At 32.1% G+C, this 24,105-nt stretch overlaps 1 protein-coding gene across 2 annotated transcripts in view; it reads right to left on the bottom strand.

Moving 5' to 3' along the window:
• Nucleotides 1-3,798: 3,798 nt before the first annotated feature.
• eIF3c (eukaryotic translation initiation factor 3 subunit c) overlaps nucleotides 3,799-24,105 on the bottom strand; it is an 86,915-nt gene continuing 66,608 nt past the window's right edge. Inside the window, exons 17-21 of one of the 2 annotated variants that reach the window (XM_035356492.2) lie at nucleotides 18,054-18,163; nucleotides 15,648-15,851; nucleotides 8,360-8,522; nucleotides 4,089-4,157; nucleotides 3,799-3,948 (exon numbers count right to left, since the gene is read on the bottom strand). In XM_035356492.2, coding sequence (XP_035212383.1) covers nucleotides 3,920-3,948; nucleotides 4,089-4,157; nucleotides 8,360-8,522; nucleotides 15,648-15,851; nucleotides 18,054-18,163 — 575 coding nt within the window. In that variant the 3' untranslated portion in view covers nucleotides 3,799-3,919. The remainder of the gene's footprint in view (nucleotides 3,949-4,088; nucleotides 4,158-8,359; nucleotides 8,523-15,647; nucleotides 15,852-18,053; nucleotides 18,164-24,105) is intronic. The other variant, XM_085818928.1, reaches the window with a different exon arrangement.

The following is a 24,105-nucleotide window of genomic DNA, read 5'->3' as shown; positions in this document are numbered from 1 at the left end:
CCATCACTGCAAAAGTAATCTTGTCTGCATCTTTTAATTCGAGGAGAAAAATGCATACTCTGTTTACAACTCAAAATATCAATTCATTAAATGACAACTTAATGCACGAGGTTATGAACATAAAGCATAACACGCCCTGGTCGGACAGAGCATACAAGGATGATGGGAATTGAAATTAATTCATTGTATGTGGAATCAGATGTTTCTAGCAGTCAAAAATTAATTTATCTAGTTATGTAGTGTTACCTAAATATCACCAAGATACAGCTTTTATCAATAGTTTAACTGTACAGTTCTTAAAATGGTGAAAATAAAATAAGAACTTTTACTAACATTATTCATTACAGATGCTTGTTGTGCAAATATCTAAAATTTAGATATTAGATAATATAAATGCTTTTGGATTCTTGCAGACATGAAGGGCAAAGAAAGTTAAAAAATGTTCAAGAATGTCACCAAACTGTAAAAGTTATTCTGATAAGAAAGTTGATGAGCATGGGCACGTGTGTTCCACAACTTTTAGGTTTGCAGCTGCAATGGAGACAAACAGGCATGGTAACCAGGGAGGTGTTCCAAATCAAGTACTTAGCAAAGCCTGTAGTATGTAGAGTATGTGTCAGCGTTGCTTCTTCATTTTATTTCACTTCAAACAGGATACCCTGTTTCCTGGTTTCTGCTAAAATCTCAATTACACCAGGGCCCAAAGGGAGTTAGAAAATAATCTTAGTTATTTCATCCATTATTCCTAAACACAAATTGGAAATTTCGTGAAAATTTGTCACGGTGTGGGACACAAATATTTCAATTTAACACTGCAGGGATAACATGGGGTGACATTTGAGATACAATATTTCCACAATCATTACTTAATTCACCAAAATTCTTTTTGGATCTTCATTAGTTTCTTCCTTGCTCTTGATCTATGACTGGCCTGAACACCTCCCAGTGAAAGTTTAACCTTATTAAACTCATCAAATTTTTTACTGGTGAAAGTTGCAAATTTAATTTTGTATTACTACCTAAAGGAGTTAGAACAACATCTCAATCCTAGTTTGTTTTATAATCTCTGTATCTAAAATTTCTTGTGAATCTATTTTGCGTTTCAGAAATATGCAGTGATAGTTTCCTGGCATATGATAATTAACAATCTTTTTTTTATTAATTTAATGGTACATTGACTTCTACTTGCATCAGCTTCTACAAGGATGCAAGTTAGGTATGCATATATAAGGAAAGGTTTCTTGAAAGAGAAAGTTTTGGCAATGATACTGACTACTGTGATATTTTCTTATTTAGCTCTGAGAATTACTTTAGACAGGCATTAGCCTCTAGCTAATGGAGTTTTCTTAGACAATTAGATTTTGAGACAAAAATTGACAGGCTTTTGCTTTATGAATTTTAAATATTAAAGTTTTAATTGGCATTTTATGTTAACTTAAATCCTGCAAGGCAAGTTTAAATTTGGTAAAGAGTTGTTTAATCTTTCATCTGTGTTGGAGTTATTTTAACAGATCGGATGATAGGCTGTCTGGCAGTTTCACTAGAAACCAAATTTAGTTAATGAGTGGCCGCCTACATATTTATACTCTCAGGAATAACCATGGAGAAATTTGACATGCAATATTTCCATAGCTGTTACTTGTGCCACCAAAGTTCTTTTTTTAATATTTATTTATTCTTTACTCACTACTTATTTAGGACTGTTTCAAACCTTGACTGAAATTATACTCTTTCAGGCTGGACACTTGGATTTATAAAATTCAAACATCATTATAGCTTAAAAGAAGTTAGAACAACTTTGAGACCATTGTTTGTTTGCCTACTATGCCTTAATATGTAAAATTTCGCATGAATTTTCTGTGGTGTTGCTGAGAAACAGTACGTCAAAGTATGCCAACGCTTTCTGCTGTAGGAATAACATAGGGTGACATTTGATGTGTAATATTTTCACAACCCCTGGTTGTGCGAACCAAAATTCTTTTTTGGTGCTTATGAATTCCTCACCAACTATTTATTTTTGACAATCACAAGGAATCTTAGGTCTTGTATCCCTCTCTCCCTTCTTCAGAAGTTTTCAGACAAATGAATTTTGTGAAACATTTAGAGGATGGCTGTATGATCACAAAAGTTTGTTACTTTAGAATAGGTCATTGAAGCCTATTTTAAAGTAACAAGCTACAGTATAAGCCTAATCACTGCTGCTAGGCAACCAGCCATTGTTATGCTATGTGGAAACCAACATCAGGATTTTATTGAAATGACAGACTCCCAATCTCAATAAAAAATATTCAGCCTTTTACTTGTTCCAGTTTTCAGTTCTTTAATATTTTTTGATTGTGTGTTCTTTCACTTTCTTTTCTTGATTTGAAAAATATATTAAATAATTTTAATGCATTTTGTTTTATTAAATTTCTTCCCTACTAAACAATAATTGTGTATTGATATTATACACAATTAATTATCAGTTTATTAATATGTTTGTAATCAATGAAGTCCTGATCACACTGAACTCTTTTAACCCTCTGAGCGTTATGACTGGCTTTATCCAGTCATCAGAAGTTTTGCTACTTGGCATATATTAGCTTATAACTTAAGATATTTTGCTTTCTTACTTTCTTTAATAATGTAAATATCATCTTAATGAATGTATATTTATGAAAATAAAGACTAAAATAAGTAATTTACAAACTCAATTAATAAATGCTGTTTAAATACTGGTTTTCATGACGGATCTAAAATCCTACGCCATTCAGCGGGTTAAAATTTCATTGACCCTCCCCAGAGGATCAATACCAATCCCGTTGGTTAACACCTGGTCTAAATGTTCTAATTGTTCAATTTAGACCAACCTGGTATCAGAAATGACCAATAACAGTGAAGCAAGCATGAGCTGATACATGGTCAAATATTTACTGGATCAGGTACGCATTCGTACATAAACAACTTTACCTTCCCTGATTGGCTACAAGCTCTAATCCTGTTCCATAGGTGTAAATGAAGCTTATGACTTTTACGCCTCATGATTATGACTGTGATAGTTATGCTATGGTCTCAATGCTTCCCTAAGAGCCACATTTGTGTAAAGAGACAACAGGCTTAATGCTTTATAATTTAGGATTTAAACCGTCAGCCAAAATGATGGCAGCTGCCATATTTACTGTGGATATGAACTCAGCACTAAGATTTAAATTTTGTAACAACCAAAACAGACTGAAGACAAGTAAAAAATATTATGTATGAGAAGTTTTAAAATTTTCCCAATTACAAGTATTTTAAATAAAGAAAGCTACATGGGTTTATTATAAATTATGAGCATAATCATTTTACATTTGAGATAGTTTCTTATAATTTTTAACAGGAATGCAATGAAAAGTACATAACAATTTTTTACAATAGAGGTAATACTGAATGATTATTTCAGCTTATCATATAGTCTCGTAGCAGATGAAAAGTGATACAACTACTTTTCATTTATACCCCCCCTTTTTAATATGATTTGATCTTCATATGGTTTTTCCAAATTCAAAGCCAACAAAGGTTTAAGGGTTTAAATGTTCCTCTTTTATTCTGAAGTATATTAATAACTCAAAAAATGATATTACATAATATATAGATATTACATTTATTTCCCCATAATAACTATTTTACAGTCCCATCAGTTTAAATATAGACTTAATGTACAACTGAATACTGGACAAGGTAAAAGTAATTTACAAAAAAAAAAAAAAAAAAAAAAAAAAAATCCTTGTTTAGACAGTGAATACCATTTTTTTTTTCCATTCCATTCATTGGACCATATTTCAAAATGATAATTCAATTTTTATTTATCCTAGTTCTGCTGAAACAGTCAAAAATAAAAAAGTCACAGTTCAATGAATTGTTTTACTGATTGAAAATTTTGTTCTGTAATACAATTGCTCTAATAATTTCGTTGATTAGTTCTTCGATCTGAAAAAAATAATGAAATTATTAGCAATTAAAGAATGAAACATTAATCCAAAATTAAATCAGTTAAAGACTAAAATACTGAAAATTAATGAACCTTGCCACTTTTTTCCCTCTTTCTTTTTTAAAACCAGTATACTTACTCCAATTCCTATCCTGCTGACCATAATTACTTTTCTGGAAAGTGGAATCCCTTGTTCCTGATTGCTGACCTGAAAATAATGTTTAATTCAGGATCCAAAATAAAATATGCTTAATAGAATTTTCAAATACGATGGTGCCCTTTTTGAATATTGCATTAATGAGCATATAACAACTGCAACAATTGTTTCAAAGATCACAGCATAAAAATTTTTCATACAATCAAACTTACATATAGAACAGATGCAGTGAACAGATACTCACTTTTTAAAATTGCTATTGCAAGATGTAAGATTATTACGTAGCGTATTCGGAAACTAAGTACCATTTCATTCTAGCGCCGTCGCAGCGCTGTGGTAGGCATCCCGTGCATGCGCACTAGTCTTTCTTGTTCACTGACTTTCAATTGTCGCCATTTTGGTTGCTCTATGTTGCGTTTTCAGTTTGCTGTGCACATTCAAAATGTTTAAGACAATTAGTTCTCCCGCTGACTGTGAGATTCGTGCCGTGATTAAATTTTTGAACGCGAGGAATGTTAAACCGGCCGAAATTTATCGTCAAGTGATAGAAGTTTACGGTGAATACGCGATAAGTGATGGAATGGTGAGAAAGTGGGTAAGAATGTTTAATGCAGGTCGAACAAATGTCCACGCCGAGGCTCGGAGTGGCTGGCCTTCTGTTGTCACCGAGGATTTGGTAAGGAAAGTTGATGAAGCAATTCATGAGAACAGACGCTTCACAATGACAACTCTTTCAGAGGCATTTCCACAAATTTCACGTACTGTTTTGTTCGAAATTGTGTCTGATCGCTTGAATTATCACTTGATGCTGTGGAGTCGTGGTTATCGAAAGTGGCGGAAAGTTTCTTTGACGACGGTATATAAAAACTGGTCACATGCTATAACAAGTGTTTGATCATTGGCAGAAACTATGTTGAAAAATAGTTTAAGACATGCATTTTCATGTAAAAATAAAATTGGATTTAATAAAAATATTAAATAAAATTTTTTTTTTTTTTCAAAACGGTACTTAGTTTCCGAATACGCCTCGTATTATTTACCCTAAAAATATTTTCCTAAAATCAAACCTGAAATATTTCTTTTTCTGACCAAAAAAAAAAAAAAAAAAGTCTGTTATGTTCCCAGTTAGTATACTTTTAAGCTTCCTGTTACTTATACTTAATGTTAGCACAGTAACTAATTAATAATGTTGGTGTAATTTTTATTTCTCAAACATACAAAGAAATACAGTTTTGTTATATTTTTTAAAAGATGGTGTTTATAATTTTTGAAAGTCAGGTTATTAGAAATTGCTTATTGCTTTATCAATTTAGAAACAAGAAATAACATAAATTCACACCTGACTTCTTTCTTTTTTTAAAGCTCCTCAGAATTTGTATTTTGTTCGAATTTAAAGGAATGAAATATAAGTACACTTTGAATACTATGTTTACACTTTGGTGATTTTTTTTACTTCCTTGTATGAAGTAAAAAGGAAGTATTGTAATCGCAAACAGTTTCATGCAGCATATTTCAACGAAAATATCCATTTTGACCACTATCGAATGCAATTTATCGATGATTTTGCGTGATATCTGTGCGTAAGGACAGAGTAAAAGACTCATTTCCTTCAAAAAAATTATAAAACTGCTTTAAAATTAATTCTGAAGAGAATTTTTTGTGCCGTCTGTACGACCGTACGTATCTCGCATAACTCAAAAACAAGTAGCTTCAGAACGTTGAGATTTTGTATATAGGACTGCTATGACATGTAGATGTGCACCTCGTATTTTGGTTGCAATCGGCCGCACCAAACATATGTAAATATATTTATATATATATCCACTCTGTTACCCGTCTCAGTGATCTCAGTTTCTTTACTCGTATATGTTTGTAAATTGTATATATTTTGCTTTCAAAATGATTGAATTATGTTGTTTTTATCTTCTGGTTAAGGTTTTTATGCATTTAGTAAATCTGTATGCAATATTTTTAGAATTATCAACAATTTTAAAGTTGTTTAAGTGCCGCTAAGCCTTTTTTTTATGGCGGCCATTGATTGTTTACATTTGAAACAGCAGACTAGTGGATTTGTTGCCAATCTAGAGAAACTTAGCTTCATAACAACAAAGATAACGCCTTCATTTATTATTGCCAATTAAATCATGCTTAATCCTTTCTGGAATTTTTTCGAGGGAATAAATGTTTAAGATTTACTTTGTAATTTTTAATATAGATATTTTGAGTTTTTATGTATTTTTGCCTTCTCACGAAGTGAAAACTGAATTAATTGAATGAGAAATACTCAATCATCTGTGAAAAACTGTTTTTTTGTTTGTTTGTTCGTTTTGTTTGCTTAATTTTCTTTATGCATCATTCTAGCTTTATTATAGTATTTGAATAGAACATGTGGCAATAATTAGATAATTCTATTCTTTAAATGATATAAATTTTGTGCATTATAAGTTATAATATGAATGAAATATAATACCGTTAAGTGAATCTAGCGCCAGAGTTTCGCTATGGTAAACAAACACTAGAGTCAATTTTAAAGAATGCATTTATTCTATTGTGGTTTATGCGGTGTCGGCGAAGTAGATTTAATTCAATCCAATAAGTTTAAATGAAATGCAAGAAAAAATACGTATAATTTAATATTCCGTACAAGGAAGTCATGTAATGTACACATCAGATTTTTTTAAAAATATAAATGAAAACATGGATATGACACTGATAGTTTTTTCATAAAAAATTCAAACAAATTTACTTAGCAAAACCTTTTTTTCTTTAATTTTTATCTTTTGTATGCACAACCTATTCCTGTGCAAAATGCTTGTTTTTAAAAGATTAACACCTTTGAAATTATGTACTTCATAAGAAATTGAAAAATTTTATGAAAAGACAAAACTAAAAACAAAACATAGTGAAAATGGAAATGACAGTGATAAATAAATGTTAATTAATTCACTGGACTGCATTATCATTTTCTTACAAATGGCACAATTCTTGATACAGCTATTAGAATGTATATCAATTGCAAGATTGGCTGTTATTTGACTTTTTTGAGATAAACGTTTAATAGGAAAGGGGGATAATGTTTTCATAATACAGAAGAAGTCCAGAAATCCGCAAAGCTTGGAAGGCTCCTCTAATTTTAAATCAGCACGATTCTGCTTCCCCTTTTCTCTCAGGAGAGGTCCTGAAATTGGTACCCCATCACTCCAACCACTACCAGAATCACTCGTACAATACAGCATCAAGGTTTGCCGATTTCGCCTCATTCAAAGATTTCCGGTTTCAGATTCCAGTGTTAGAATCATTCTTGCTGTAAAATTTCAACAACTTTTCTTTATTTTCTCATATATCATACACAGTCCCTGTCGCAATTCCATACGATTCTGCTATAAACTGAGGAGTAGCACCTGCCTCTATCTTTTGCAGAATTTCTACTTTTTGCATTACCGTCAATGCAACGTGTTTACGTTTCTTATCTGTCAATGTATTAAAAAGTGCTGAAATTTAAAATATTCATAATTTATCCACAAAATATCCAGATTAAAAAAAAAAAAAGGCAGCACTAAGCAATCTCGTGAATAACAAAGCTCAGAAAATACAAGAACGTGAATCGTGAACTTTAAAGAAGAGTTGAGTGAATCATCTGCTTTTTTACCTTGATGCAGATTGGAGAGGAACATTTTTTTATCATGATGTCAATAATTTGATATTTCCGTTATGACTCATTATTATTCGGTAAGTATTTTTTCCTCGATATTTCGTACTCCATGTTGCGGTTTCCGGAACCTATAAACTGAATATTTATATTTTGAGAGGCAACGTGGATTTCAGGTCGGTGGATTTTCGATATTTGACTGTATTACATAATTAAATTAAAAAATAAGTAAAATTCAATTTACTACAAACATAAACTAGCTTAATGGTTTGTTCTATGATTTTTCTATTCTGATATCATTCTTGTTTTTATTTCTTAGTAGTTATAAAATATGCAAAATAACTAAGCTAGTGATGAAATCTCCAATAACACCGCAGCTTTTCTAATCTCTTCCGAAAATCAATATGTTTAATCTTATTACTATTAATTTGTTTCTCGTAGACAGAATATTTGTGTACTTCTTTTAAATAAATAACTCATTATTATCATCATGTTTAGTGGCATATATCTGTTACTCAAAAAAAAATGTCTATCTTAGAAACAAATGATACATTAAAAAAAAAAAAAAAAAAAATATGATTATCCACAAAAAAGAGAAACATACCAATATTTCGACTGAAATAAGATCCCTGCTTCAAGTCCATAAGTCTTTCATTTTGTTCAACTAGAGACGATACTTTATCAGCCAGCTGAAGAGATAAAGCCTGAATCCTTGAAGGTTCTGTACGATGCAAAATAACAGATTGGGTTGGCTCATCTAATGATGCCTAAAATATAAAAATATTAATTAAAAATGTAAAAATGCTAAATATGGATGATTTTAATAAATAAATATTAATTATTTTAAGAAAATATCTTACATAAATTATCTATTGTGAAATGTTTTCATAAGCCAAGCATATTAAAATGGCATAAAAGTATTAACCACTATTAAACAAAATCTTTCTTATACATTTGTCTCTATGCCTGCAAAGAGCTCTTATACATCTGTGATAAAATTAGTCATTTTGCATTCAAAGTAAAACAGAAAGTAAAATAGTGCTTGATAAGGCACACATACACATGCAATATGCATATTATATGCCAAACATATTATCATTATCAATATGAGCTAAGATTTTGCTTTGCATATAAAATTGCTATTATACGAGGGCCATCCAGGAAGTAGATTACGTTTCCGTCTGTGTCTGCTAGGGGCGGGGCTAGCGCGGCCATCTTGGGGTCAGAGCGTTGCGCAGCTCAGTCTGCATCTAGACGTGCTAGTGAGAGGTTCGTGCTCCGTTCGGATACTGTGACGGTTTGAAATGTCTGCGTTAATTGAAAATCCCGTGAGCTGCGAGGTGCGCTCAGCAATAAGGTTTCTGACTGCAAAAAACTGTAAACCGATAGAAATCTATCGGCAGCTTCGTGAAGTGTATGGGGACAACATTATCACTGAAGGTGGAGTGCGTCAGTGGGTCATAAGATTTCAAAATGGCCATACCAATGTTCACGACGAAGATCGAAGTGGGAGACCCAGCATAGTGACCGCCGAACTTCTCGAAAAAGTCGATGCTAAAGTCCGTGAAAATCGAAATTTCACAATAACGGAACTTTCTTTGAGTTTTCCACAAATTTCGCGAAGTTTGTTGCACGAAATCATCAGCGAAAAGCTTGGTTACCACAAGTTTTGTGCAAGATGGAAGGCAAGAAGAGGTAACGAAGTGGTTGAAGGCGCAGGCGGCCGAAATTTTCGACGAAGGAATTTCCAAGCTCGTACATCGCTACGATAAATGCCTTAATTTGTATGGTGACTATGTAGAAAAGTAGTATTTGAGTGTGGCTTTCATCTGTATATAATAAAATTTGTTTCCTATACTTTGTTTATTTTTTTATTCCAAAACGTAATCTACTTTCTGGATAGCCCTCGTAATATTTGTGTGAAGTAATTACTTTAATGTCATTTTATCTATTTCAGAAGATATTGATTTTATACCAGATATCAGTTATATGGAACATTTGAAAAGTTTTGCTCATTCAAATACACCCCCCCCCAAATTACTCTACAGTATAATGAACAATATACCAGGGTTCGTACACATTTCTGAACACGGAAATTAAGTACTTTTAAGGACAATTAATGAAAAAAATTAAGGACCTATGAGCAAATGGAAACTGAATAAATTCAATTAAAAATACTATTTATGCCTGAATTTCACTTTTGTAATACCATCCTAAAAATAAAATAGATCCCTAAGTAGTATGCATTATTATTAAACATGAATTAATTAACATAATTATTAATAAGTTTGAGAACAGAATTAACTTTATGCAATTTATCAAGTAGCTATAAATACACTTATACTAGTTGGGCATATTTGAAAGAAGATAAGTGACATTTACTAACAGTTAGCTTTAAGTTGATTTTTTCTTTATGTCTCATTTTGTCACATACTTGGTCAGTCCAGAGAATTAGTTAATAGCAGGTAGATTTTATGTCAAGTGGCATAGGTTAAAATGAGAAGTAAGATCACAATCAGCATGATTCATAAAAAAAGACTGAATGTTGTAACTGCTGCTGCTTGTCTAGAGAGAGACCTGCTGATTAGAACAAACCTGAAAGGCCTGATGTAGGTACGGTTGGCAAGTGTTGAAAGTTAGTCAGGCTCTGTTTGATGCAGTTAGTGTCGTAGCCTCGTGTCGAGTTCCAGGGGTTGTAACCCAGTTAATATACTTTAAGGTTTCAATAAGCCATTAAAGCACCAGAGGTGATAAGTTATTTTGAATTATTTTATGTCTCACTAGATGCAAAGACTAAGTCTTACTTGAATTTTTACATTTTTGTGTTTTATCTTGTGACCACAGTGAGCATTAATGAAAGGCAATAACTCGCTTTAATACACTGGTGTGCAAAAATTAAGGACAAGACGGTTTTTTTCAATATGACTTTGTACAAAAGCTTTCCGAATCAACACATTTAATACCGTAAGATCCCCAATACATACGGACATGAGTAATGTAAGCAACACTTACTAAAAGAGAAATCAGAGGGATAAAAAGAAGCTTTATTGAAAAAGTAGCATGGAGCGCAATGCAACTGAAGGCCGAAACATCCCTGTGATGGGTGTCCAGCAAAAAACATCCGGTCTTTAATAGGGGATATGATCTCCCCTGACTGCTAAGCAGGTTTCACAGCATCTGCCCATGCTGAGAATGAGGGTGTCAATGAGTTGTTGAGGCATTGCTGCCCATTCGTCTTGCAGCGCCAATCGAAGCTCCGGAATCGTTAACGGGTGGTAAGGTACGAGCTGCCAAGCGTCTGCCTAGAAAATCCCATACATGCTCAATGGGATTGAGATCCGGAGATTGTGCCGGCCAATCAATACATTCAATATCCTCACTCTCTAAGAGCTGTTCGGCAGCTATTGTGCGATGACATGGTGCATTGTCGTCCATGAAAAGGAACTGCGGACCCATAGCGCCTCTAAAAAGACGCACATATGGAAGAAGAATCTCGTTACAATAACGGGTCCCGTTGACTGAACTGCGTCGAAGATGTGAAGGTCTGTACGACTACCAAGCATGATGCCTCCCCAAATGAGAACACTGCCACCTCCATACATGTCCCTTTCAATGATGTTCGAGGGATGATTGCGGCTTCCCCGCTCTCTCCAGATGAGTATGCGATGAGAATCGCTACTCAGACTGAATCTGCTCTCATCTGTAAAAGAGTACTCGTCCCCATTCATTGTCTCTCCAATTCCGGTGTTCCCAGCACCACAGAGAACGCCTTCTCCGATGGGCAGGCGTTAGAGGTACACACCGTACAGGGCGTCGTGCAAACAGACCACCACCGAGTAGTCTTCTGGCCACGGTAAAACGCAATATCGGTCGCCTGTCTCGTGTGTCTAGCGCAGTGCTCTGCAACCGGTGTGCCATGAGTAGGATATTGGTGCGCCGCAATCAAATACATGTATTTGACATTTTGCAATTTTTTATCATGTATTTAATACACAATGACAATTTTTTTCCTTAATAATGTCTATTTTAAATGTTTTTATATATTTCACTGTTGTGTGGTTGTGTGTGTGATTGTAAGTGTGTCAGCATTTGGATTTTTTCGGCACTTCCTTGATAACTCGGAACTCAAAAATATATAACTTTTTTTAAGCGCAGGTATCACATTGATAATTATTATGATTGCATATAAATAAATATGTTATGGTTTTATAATTGTATATTTTTCAAATTAAAAACAAAAATTTATTGTAAATTTTGTGTATAAATCAATACATATATACATTAGCTTTTGGTCTGCCACGAAATTCTAGAAAGATTTTTTGTGCGTTGCAGGTGAGAAAAGGTTGCGGAGCACTGGTCTAGCGATTTCTCCCGCTGTCTGCCGCCTGTTTCTTCTGGCCTGTAAGGCAATATACCGGTCATCTGCGGGTGTGGTTCCTCGTGGACGACCACTACTAAACCCCCGGATAGCTGTTCCTGTAGTTTGAAATTGTCTCCAAAGTCGTGAAACGATGCTGTGAGCAATTCCGAAATCTGCAGCCACACTTGTCACACTGCGGCCTTCCTCCAACTTCCCAATGATTCGACCTCGGGTAAAAGCATCCAGATGTCGTCTAACAGATTGATTATTCGCCATTACTCGCTGAGGCAGCAGCTCGGTGTGATTTTAACTGCTATACGGCATGCAATCTCTTTGCCAAAAATACTGATCTTAAACCGACAACATGCTTTATACTACTCAGACACTCCCCTATTACGTCTACCTGCATATCTGCGCATGTGCTACCGTACATCACCTTACTTAATCTCCTGATTGGTCTTTCTGTCCGCTCTGCCTCTTCGTTCAGCTGATATGCCAATTTTTCGACTTTGCAGTTTAAAATACATGTAATTTATGACATTGATTCTTAAACGATATTAGAATAATTACAGATTAAAAGCTAAAAAACATTTCTGTTTTGTAACAACACTCAAGTAGATATTTATCCGTCATTTTAATTTAAAGCCTTCCCAAACATTTTGGTTACTATATATCGATTTCCTTCTCTTTAAGCATCTTTTCAAACAATTAAGAGATTTGTCTCAATATGCAAACCAATGCTCTCGCTAGTTTCTGTGTGCTTTAACTCCTAACTTGTCAACCTCTCCACAATGTACCTATGACGGTTTACTTGATCTGGTAAAAGTTAAATAGTTCAAAACCCCCGACAGACGTGAAGCATATTATCGATATGTTTGAAAGTAACTACAATATCAAACAAAGGTTTAAATAAGCCTTAAAAAAGAACCTAGAACATAAAGGCATGTTCTGATGCTAAAAAAAATCAATTACAGCTCACGGTGATGTAATTAAACAAGAACAATCAAACTCAAACTAAAAATGTGGACTACTAGGTCAAAGATTATACAGTTTAATATAAATTTAATCTGGCTCAGTAACTCTATCATATGAGGAAATAGAAATGGGAAATTATAGTAAAGGCTAAAATTATAAACAATTGGGTAATTTACATAATATCATAATATATGTATATATCATATATCTTTGCACATATCTTTGAAGAATAATTTTCTTTGTGTATTCAGTTTCTTTCTTCAACACGTTTCCTTTTCATTTTAGAGTTTTTGGATTTAATTAAGGATTTCTGCTATTCTAAAAAACACAAATTAATTTAGAATGTACATAAAAAGCAGCTAATTTTATTTCTTTAGTAATATGCACATTCAATCGAACGACAAAATCTAGAAATGGTAAAACTTTTAGAATTTACAGCAGGCATTGAAAGCAGAATTTAGGATCTCACAGAGATTGCATCAGGTGGGAAAATGTTTAGTGCCAGCTGTACGTATGATGCATTAAGACATATTAGATGAATCTTTTAAATTGTAAGTTTTCAATTTCCTTATTAATAAAAAATCTCTTTCTATGATGTCTGCCAATGTTATAAGATTAGAAGCATTTTTGATATTTTCCATGCTTATATCTAGTGAAAAGTAAAGAAAATAAAGGGAAGCTATGCATGTTAAGAAAACGAATCTAGTATCAGAAGAAAAACATTCAAATACGTTTTCATTGTTCTTCCAGATGTTCTCCAAAAGGTAAGAAATTCATTGCAAACTTTCTGAAAAATACATCCATTACATGTTTGATACCATGGAGACATTTTTAACTTTGTCACATATTTCTCGAATCGTGTGTCTATAAATCTTGCCTTCAAATCCTTCTAAATTTTCTAAGCTTCAATGTCTAAAATCCTAAAGAAAAATTATCCTTACCAATTCTGTAACAGCAAAATGCCAGAAATATTTTGGGCGAAAAATGGTGGGGGGGGGGGAAAGTTTAAAATTAATTTTATGGAGAAAACTGATGCATATTTCTGAGACAATTACATGGTAAAAACTCTTACTGTGAAAAAATTAAGAAGACATTTTTAATTAATTACATAGCTAATTTTGCTTTTTGCTAAGAGCTGTTTCTTAAATTGTGCTTAATAGCATTCATTATACCTTGTTTATATTTCAGATTCGAAATATTGTATAATTTATAATATGACAGCGAAAAATAAAAATGGTTTATTTTAATGTTATTTTTTAATTATAATTTCAATACATTACTACTATTTTAATGAAATTTATCAATGCTACGATGTTTTAAAAAAATCGTCGAAAAAATCTCAGAATTATAAATTTTCTATAGAAACTGATCTTAAAATCGCCAAAATGTTGATAAGTGGCCAAATTTAGAACCGTTTAATAAAAGAACTCACATCTCTAAAAGCAAAAAGTTGTTTAAGAGTTCTTTATTAGAAAAAATGATTTTCGAAATGCTTATGCTTCACTAAACTTGAGTATCCCATCGTTTATATTAGAAATAAAAACAAATTATATCTGATAGATATAATAATATCTATCAGATATAATTTGTTTTGTAAGAAAGATAAATTAGATTTTGTTTATGAATAATCAGCCAGAAGTGCTAAGTACTGAAAGCTCACCGTTATTTAAAACACAGAATTAGCAGAAGCAGATGTGCTAGCATCATCTGATTTTATATTGTAGTTGTCAAAAACAGGAGTGAGATTATGTGTGTCTAGTTTCCTCCCTTCTATTTTGGCTTCACTATGGATATGCGAAGAGCACCTTTATGTAGTCTAATCTTCTTGATTTTACATGATACAAAACAGAGAAGGTGTTATACATTATTAATAGCAGATATAAAAAATTCTTATAAAAGATTTGTGTATATTTTGTGGTAATATGTGATAAAATAATAGTAGTATCTGCTTGTATTTTATACACTTACAACATACCTAAATATTTCTTTACATCTTTCTGTGCATTTAGATTAAAAAATTTGCCTGCAAGTTTTTGCAAATCATTGAAATACTAGTTGGAAAAAAAGAGAGAGAAAGAGAGATAAGCAGAACTATGTTGCTTAAAGATCACCATTACAGAATTCTCATTTATCATTTTGAATAAAAACAAAAAAGATTTCTTTCCTATTGTTATATTTAGTTAGCTTCATTTTTATTTAAAACTTGAATACCATTTATTGTTTTATATACAACAAGTATTAAATGCAATATTATTACCAGAAGAGAAAACAACAATGCCAGTTTAAAAATAGAGCAATCTACAGAATTTATTTAAAATATTTTTGCAAGAATATATAATATGGTGATGAAATTCACATTTCACATCTGAATATTTCGTGCTAATTTAGTAAAGTAATGCAGATACGTTGAGCTACATTAACACACATCTGTAACAAGAAGTGATTATTTATGCATTGAAACAAAGCAACTGCTTTTAAATGGGGGGGGGGAATACTCTACTGTTATAAAAGAAAATGACTGAAAAAAATCTAGTTATTATCAAAACAGCTAGCTTACCATTAATTCTTCATTTATAATCATTTTGCATAAAATACTGTGAACAACTCCTTTATCAAGCTCAAACATTTCAGACAACCTTGCAACAGAAAGAGAGTCATAATAACTGCTGTATGTAAAAAGATAAGTTCTAAGAGCTTCTTCTTGAATTTTTTGAGAAATCATTTCCCTGACCTTTTCTGCTTGATGAAATAAATCCCAAACCTGTACTTAAAGAAGAAGAAGAAGAAAAAAAAAAAAAAAAAAAGAACTACACTTTGAACTAATCATAAGAACTAATTTATATAACATAAACACTATTTTGTTTAAACACAAACTCATAAAACCAGATTAAAATTTTCATACACTGAATTGTAAAAAGAATGCAATAATTTTATTAGAATATTGGAAATTACTTGGGGCTACCTATTACAGCAAAGCACTGAAAAGCTATTTTTTTCAGTAGCAAAGTGCTTGTGTAGAGCTTTCTAAAAGAAATTCATACTACAGCACTGAGAACCATGTAGCTATCCCAATCAATAATTATAACTACTCAGTCACAACTTGATATCGAAAAAACTGACAGTTTAAAAAAAAAAAATGGAATAATAGTAGAAATGCATTTTAGTTTTTGTATGTTGTGACTTGTCTGATTTACCTGACAGGAACATTAGACCAAGTCCATGGATTTTATTGTGTCCAAAGATTCCACCATATGTTGGTGTATCAAGCCTTGGGTATTTTATAGGCGACAATACAAATTTGCCCAATTTTGGAAGCAGAAATACCTGGACGATGAATCCAAGAATCTTCTGTCCATCTCCTAGATCTCTCAAGATGATTTTTATAAAAAGTGTAGACGTAAGTGATGGACAATATATTACGAGTTGTGAATGAACCCTCCCTTATTCTGTAAAACACGACATCTTTAGTAACTGGCTGCCCTCTCAGTCCACATAAGGTCAAGCTTGTGCAATCGTATTGTAATCTATTTTGTATACTTTGTGATAAATCTAAAGGAAATAATCAGGTAATTGGATTGAAGAAATTATGTCCCCATAATGTAAATCAGTGCCTTCCATGCATCTGTAAGAGCAGTTGTTCCAATTTACTAAAATCACCATGGTGATGAGAACCTAAACGTCCTGAAGAAACATTATCAGGATAGTCATGAAATGCATGGTTGAACATTCAAAGTAAGTACTTCACTTGTATTATTTTTGAAGAAATATGGCTAACTGATATGAAAACCTACCATTGTACAAGTTTTATATTATACTGCAACTCAGAAACTGGAAGAGGGCATCCAATGCAGTTCTGGAACCCACTATCAATAATTCTGCTTAGTGACATGAATAATTCTACTGAGGCAATGCAGTGCTGCAGGGATCACTGCTTCATGGTGATCCCTGCAGCACTGCATTGCTAACACTAACATGGTGACTGTCATTTGGGCAATGCCATCCCATAGGTCTCGTATTTAGTCACACTTGAAAACACTATGTTTTCCTAATGAAACTTCTGAAAAGCTGTTTGATTCACTTTAGACGTATACAAATAATAGTTCCACTAAATCAGCTCTGAACATTTCTTATACAAAGCAAACTGAGTGCTCTTAAAAAATACAACACTCACTATTATTTCAGATGTATTTTGTCTGATGTTAAAGAAGGTAACTTGAAAAAGGTTTTGTGAAAAATGAATTTTTGGTGAATTGTAATTATGATAATTAAATTTAGTTTAGTAATTGAAGAATATATATAGCCTTTCTTTAATCTGAGGGCAAAGAAATGAGATTTACCAGTGTAAATCATTTCTAAATTACTAAATTTACATTGCATGACATTTTGTACTTCAAAAGAAAAATTCTTTGGCACTACAGATTCATACATAACTTTTAGAAAAATATGCATTAAAAAATAAAAATTTGAAAACTAATATATAAGACCTTGTATCCTTTCATGATATAAAATATTAGTTACTAGTTGAAGAATGGTATGAAACTACCAGATATAAACTTTGAAATTTTTTTATATGAATTAAGAGAATAAATGTGACTTAGGCATCATTTATCAGCAAAATTAAGTTAAACAGTTCCTTGCGTATTTAGAAATGCATAATATAAGCTGCAAAGAAAGAGCTGCAATGAAAAATTTATAGAAAAATAGCTATATTAAATTTATACAATATGCAGCGAGAATCCACCGTTGCATTTTAGTTTTAAACTCATTTAAGGTCTACTATTATTTTTATATTTTAAAAACTTTTAATAATAATGCACGGAAAATAAAATTAAATATAAAATCAGTTGTTTTCCAAGAATTACACACAAAACACAACAGAGATCTCGCATCACATTTGCAACATGTACTCTGAGATTTTAATTACAGACAATTCAGAAATGAAAATATGATTTTTCAATTTTACCTTAGAATTCATCTTTTCATTTATAATGTAATCTTTACAAGCTTTCCAGTTACCAACACGCATTGCTTTAGATGCAGCAACAACATGCTCCCGCATACTTTCTGGTGGACCTGAAAATATATATATATATATATATATATATATATATATATATATATATAAATATTAGAATATTAACAAACAACTTAGGCTTCCACAATACTGATGCTTATTCACGATCTACTTGGGGGGAGAGAGAAAAAGTGAGAAGTAAAATTTTCAGAAAGGGGAAGGGTTCAATTAATATTTTATAAACTAAGTTACTTATTTAATTATGTTTTTTAAAAGAAGGTCCTTTGATACAGTAGGTACCACTTAATGTGATCACATTTATCTGCAGCTATTCTGATAACATTAAACAATAAGAATAAAATATCCTTCAAAAGAGCAATAACTAAAAACATATAACTAGGTAGTTTCATTGCATTTTAATACAGGAAATGGAAAGACTTGTTTATACTATCATACCATCTGTTCGTACTATTTTTAATGCAAAAGTGCATTTATGAACACTTCATAACCTTTCTGGAAATTATTTGATGGATGCTGTCACCCTAATATAAATACACAGAGAACATCTCCATTGCAAAAGAACTTGCCAATGTAAAATTTAACATTAGATCCCCTTGCCGGCCAAAAAAAGAGAAACATAAAAAAATAAACTGAGCCTAGCGTAGATGTTTTCATAAAATGTTATTTCAGAGGGGAAAAAATTCTGTAAAAATGTTTTTGCTTCTGAAGAAGAAAGACCCATGTCTGATTGCCTTCATAATCAAGTTATTAAAAATCTATGTCAAAACTGAGCTTTTTTTGGGAGAGGGCCTAATTTTAAATGATTAACTTGAACCAAAACCCAGCTTTTTGATGACTTAATCCTTTACTTGCCAACATTTCTCTGTCACTCGGAATTTTTATAATCAGTTTTGAACTTCTTTGACAACTTTACTTCAGTTTCAAAAATTTACTCTATAATAGTTTGATAATATTAACTGAATCATTGATCACAATATTCAGATGGTAACATTAACAACGATCACATTAAGCGGTGGCTACTGTACTTGTGTATTAACTGGTATTAGCTGATACCTGCCAGCAAGCTACAGATGCCTTTTGGCAATAAAATATATTTTTGACATCAGCAGATTGATGAATAAGTTTTTTTTAAAAGAAAATTTAAGTTGTTCAATGATTCAAAATTGTTTCAGACTATTATATTCCTTCGCTTCCATACAAATTCTTTTAAATAAGAAGCAAGTCACTTCACTCAACCTAATTCCCAGTTCTAAAATTATCAGATGTTGCTGACATCACAATTTCATTTTGCATTTGCTGTCACAACTTCACTGTGCATCCCCTGGGACAGGATGACTCATATTTCTTGAAGAATCCAGTACAGCTTCTACACTCCCCAATTACTGGTGGGAATCAAAGTCAGCAGTGGCATTTTTGGTCATGTACTAGTTAATATGCAAGTATAATTGTTTCTAAAGAGGTAACTAACAGATATTAAACACATTTAATAATGGCAATATCTTCATGACTTTTATATATAGAAGAAAGTAGCAAGACAACATGAATTAGAGAGACCTTAGTGGTCAAGAACTTTGCACATTCAGCTGCAAAATTTTTAAAATTTTATAAGTAAGAGGAATGTTAAAAAGTACATTTGACACTATAGTTCCTTAGCAAAAAGCTAAAATCATGTAACAACTAGAAACATTAAAGTAGTAAAAGCTATCTCGTAAAAACTAAATGTAAAAGTTACAAATCGAGATGACTTCAAAATCAAAAAGGGTGAGAAAAAATTAAGAATTTTAACGCACAAATAATTTAAAAAAGAACTGTTGTAAAAATTAAATACATTTCAAATACATAGTAAATATGTACAGTAAGACCCCGCTTAACGCTGTTTCGTTTAGCGCTCTTTTATTTCAACCCGGGGATTCCACGAAATCGCTCGCAGCATACGGGGATTCCCTGGAATATTATGCAGCGATAGGTTTCAAATACATATCCGAAAGAGTGTACTTGTATTTCTTGTTTGGTGCGGTATTGTACAGACATATTTTGAAGGGGTAAATGTGGAAGATGTCGAAGAAATAATTCAAGAAGCAGCGGCTAGTCTTTCTAATGATGAGCTCAAGGAATTAACTGAACAAGAAGAAAAAAATGTTGACAGCAGTGATTCAGAAGAAGAGCAAAAAGAACTTTCAATGGCGTTTGTAAAAAGGAGTTTGTCTACCATAACTGAAATAATGGATCAATTCATTGAAAATGATCCGAATTTTGACAGGAGCTCAAAAGTAAGGCGTGGTGTTAGAGATGTACAATTAAAATAAAATAGCTAAAAAGCTACTGATGCGCTGTAATTTAAACTGTAAATGTAAAACTTACTATTAAGCAAGAAAAAACTATACAAGAACGCCTAGTTTGGCAAATTATATATATGTGTGTGTGTAGGGTATTTCTAAAGTTTTAGGAATTGAACTCTATTTATAGAACTTACAAGCAATGCTATCAGCCAGAAACAAGTCATGACATGTTTATGCAGTTATCGGGTACATTATTCAGTCTGATTCAGTTGTTTGACTGATATATGTGGACTTTTGTACCATTTTGATCGTTTTTTGTTTTTCTTTTTGAAACTATGGAAGATGTGAAGAGCAATCTCTTATTTATTTATTTATTTATTTTTTGTGGAAAGAGGGTGTAAAATCTCTAGAAATTCATCAATTTTGGGGAGGAATATTCTGTTTCCATATTTGAAAATACTTTTACAGGGTTTTCAGTTTGAGAATTTAAACATGCCATAAATATGTGGACTGAGAAGACACTGGAAAAGTTCTTCAAGGAAAAATTAGCTTTTCACTGTGATAAACATATTTAGTTAACTGGACATTATGCTGAAATATTGCATATACAGTACAAAGTTCGAGAGCCAGATGTCCAATATCCAGAATGATCTAAAATCAGAACCTTAAAGGCACCAACCCCCTTTTCTTGTATGCTTTACTCATGTGCATTTGATTGTTTCCCCATAATAAAACATGTGGAGAGTTCTGATTTCTTAATTTTCCTTTGGCACTAAATAAAATACCTTGTTATTCAAGAAACATTCGCTTTAGCATAAATTTGTGTGATCAATGATCTGGCTGCATAGCTGCATATCTGCTTGGCATACATCTCAAATCGAAACATTCTACATCGAAACATCGTTGATATTACACTACTAATATTTTATATCCCTGATGCCAACCTGGTGAATCATTATTATATTTTGCTTTCATTACCACATGTTTATCAACACATGATAACTCGAGTAATGAATGACACATGCAGTGATTCCTAATTTTTTTTTTTTTATATTAGTAATTGAATAGCAAAAAGTACAGTAACTTTTTATATTGACATTATGCTTGATGATGATTACAGATTTAAATGATAGAGATTTAAATGCTAAGAAATGATGATAAGAGAAAATTTAAAATATTTATTTCCATATGCAAAAAACAGATTTTGTTAATGATACTCATAGACTAAAAGATTACATTTAGTGCTATCTGAATTAAAAATAACTGATTTGTTATTCAAATAAATCAAAAACCGACAGCAGAATTTAGGAAAAACAAAATTTTTGAATTTTAGAGAAGCACGGAGCAACAAAATTAAAGGACGGCAAAATTTTCACAATTCAGGGAAAGCATTGGGACACAAAGTTTAGAAGGAGACTTACAGAGGTGCTGAGTAGCAGAATTTAGGATCCCCAGAGATTGTATCAGACGGTAAGATATATAGCACTGGCACTCAATGAGCCTTAAGCTTAAGTCCATGTGCGAATTTATTCATTCAACACTCAGATAAGCCTTAAACATGTGCGAATTTATTCATTCAACACTCAGATAAGCCTTAAACATGTGCAAAAAATAGACGTAAGTATAATAAATAATTAAATTAATATAATTCAGTCTTAACTGTTTCAGTGTGCAATAGAAGCAAGACAAAATTTAGCAGAACTTGTCTTTTGTCATCAATCTTATGACACAGAGCCAATAATGTAAAGTGGACATTATTAAATTGGGTTAAAATTATACTTTACTGATTCCAGAGAATTTCAGTTAATATAGCAGATTGCTGCATTCCTCAACTTTTTGATTTAATCAAGCTTATTATTTTTTGCAGGCTGTTATTATTACAGCAATTTTATGAAGTTTGAACTTTCGATTATGTCGAAAAGAATTTCTAATTCTGAAGCTGCAAAAGGATTTACAAAGTGAAAGCAAGTGTCGATGTCCATTAAACAAAAAGTGGAATTGCTACAAAAAATAGATAAAGGTATATCCGTCTCAAAATTACACGAGGTGTATGGCTTTGGAATGTCCGCTGTATATGACATAAGAAAACAGAAAAATGAGCTTTTTGAATTTTTGGCAATTCCGACGCCCCACTCGCAATGAATAATAGAAAAATTATTTGTTATGCTTTAAGCTACGATCATGACAAAATAATGATTGAATGGGCCAGACAGCATCACAGCGAGGGCATGCCATTGACCGATAATGGCTCAAGCCAAAATATTTCACAATTCCTTCTTCTGAACAAAATGGAACTTTGTAACTACGCACGAAATTATGTTTCTTTATAGAATGAAAGAGAAAGTATTAGCTAAAAAAAAAAAAAAAAAAAAAAAAAAAAAAAAAAAAAAAAAAAAAACACTTTCATTGATAGAAATGTTTAAAAGTAAACAGATAAATATTAAGCCCTTTTTTTTTTTTTGCAAATTTTGATATCCTTTAGATCATAAATACTTCATTATTTCATAAATCACGATTTCATATTTTTAATTTTAAAATTTCTACATGCCATCTTACTAGATTTAAACTGATGATCTAATATCCGGAAAAATCCCAAATCCAGAATCGCTGAATTCCTGACAAGTCCGGATCTTTAAAATTTATATTTTAATTCCTAGAACTTTGGAAACATCCCTTGTATCACTATGCTACACAATCTATAAGTAAACACTTTGCATACGTGCATTAATAAAGTTTTTTCGACACATTTCCAATCATATTTTATAATTGCAGGGGGCGAAAGGCCACAAATCACTGCTGTAAATTACGTGCATCAACATTTGCTCATTGCTAATGTGATAAGATATTAAATCAAAAAAGCATAGAGAGGAAGTGACAAGTAATTTGACAAGTTCTCATCACACTACGAAAATTTTTAAATTCTAGTTAGCAATAAAAAAAAAAAAAAAAAAAAAAAAAAAAAAAAAAAAAAAAAAAAAAAACCTACTTATTTGGCACTATTGAAGTCAGATCTGATCAAATTTAAAACACCAAGGAACAAGTTACTTATATAGTCATAAGTATAAGCACACACACGCAGAAACGATCTAAACCAGCCATACAACATCAATAACTCAGCAATACAGAGCTGAAGACAAGAATCTAGTTCAAGTCCCAGATTTAAAAACATTTATAATGTGCATGACTATAACCAAAATACCTGAGACTGACACTGCACTCGTTTGGAACAAGTCACATTTGATCAATAAACATTCAGGAACACAATATAAGAACCAGGCTCTTTCCTGTATGGATACATTTAGAGTTAGTGAGGCATGTGGCTCACTAACTCTAAATACCTAGCTAGTTTGCTGGGTTTCAATAAAACAAGGATTCCTCCCTGGGTTTAATCATGCCAAGTATGGATTCTGTAGTCAGAAGAACAAACATTTGATTCAGGCGATGGACAAAACTATTTTTGCTCAGGAAGGGCAGCACAGCAAGAATCTTAAACAACTGGTGCAGTAACAAGATTATTCTCAGTCAGTGCTAGATTTCTAACATAATCTCGGCATGTCTATTTGCTGAAGCCATGAGTTTGATCTCCATACGAACATAAGACTAATATGCATCATTAGCTAAATGGTTGAATTTTGTTTGTTGCAAAATGGTTGCAGGTGTGCTCCATTTAATAATGAAATATATTCCAAAAGCTAAAAAAT

The sequence above is a fragment of the Stegodyphus dumicola genome, chromosome 1 (assembly GCF_044657685.1).
Source record: "Stegodyphus dumicola isolate Sdum_Otavi_A_Nest chromosome 1, ASM4465768v1".
Classification (NCBI taxonomy): Eukaryota; Metazoa; Arthropoda; class Arachnida; order Araneae; family Eresidae; genus Stegodyphus; species Stegodyphus dumicola.
Note: the sequence above shows the minus strand (reverse complement) of the source record. Positions and strands in the feature narration are given on the sequence as shown.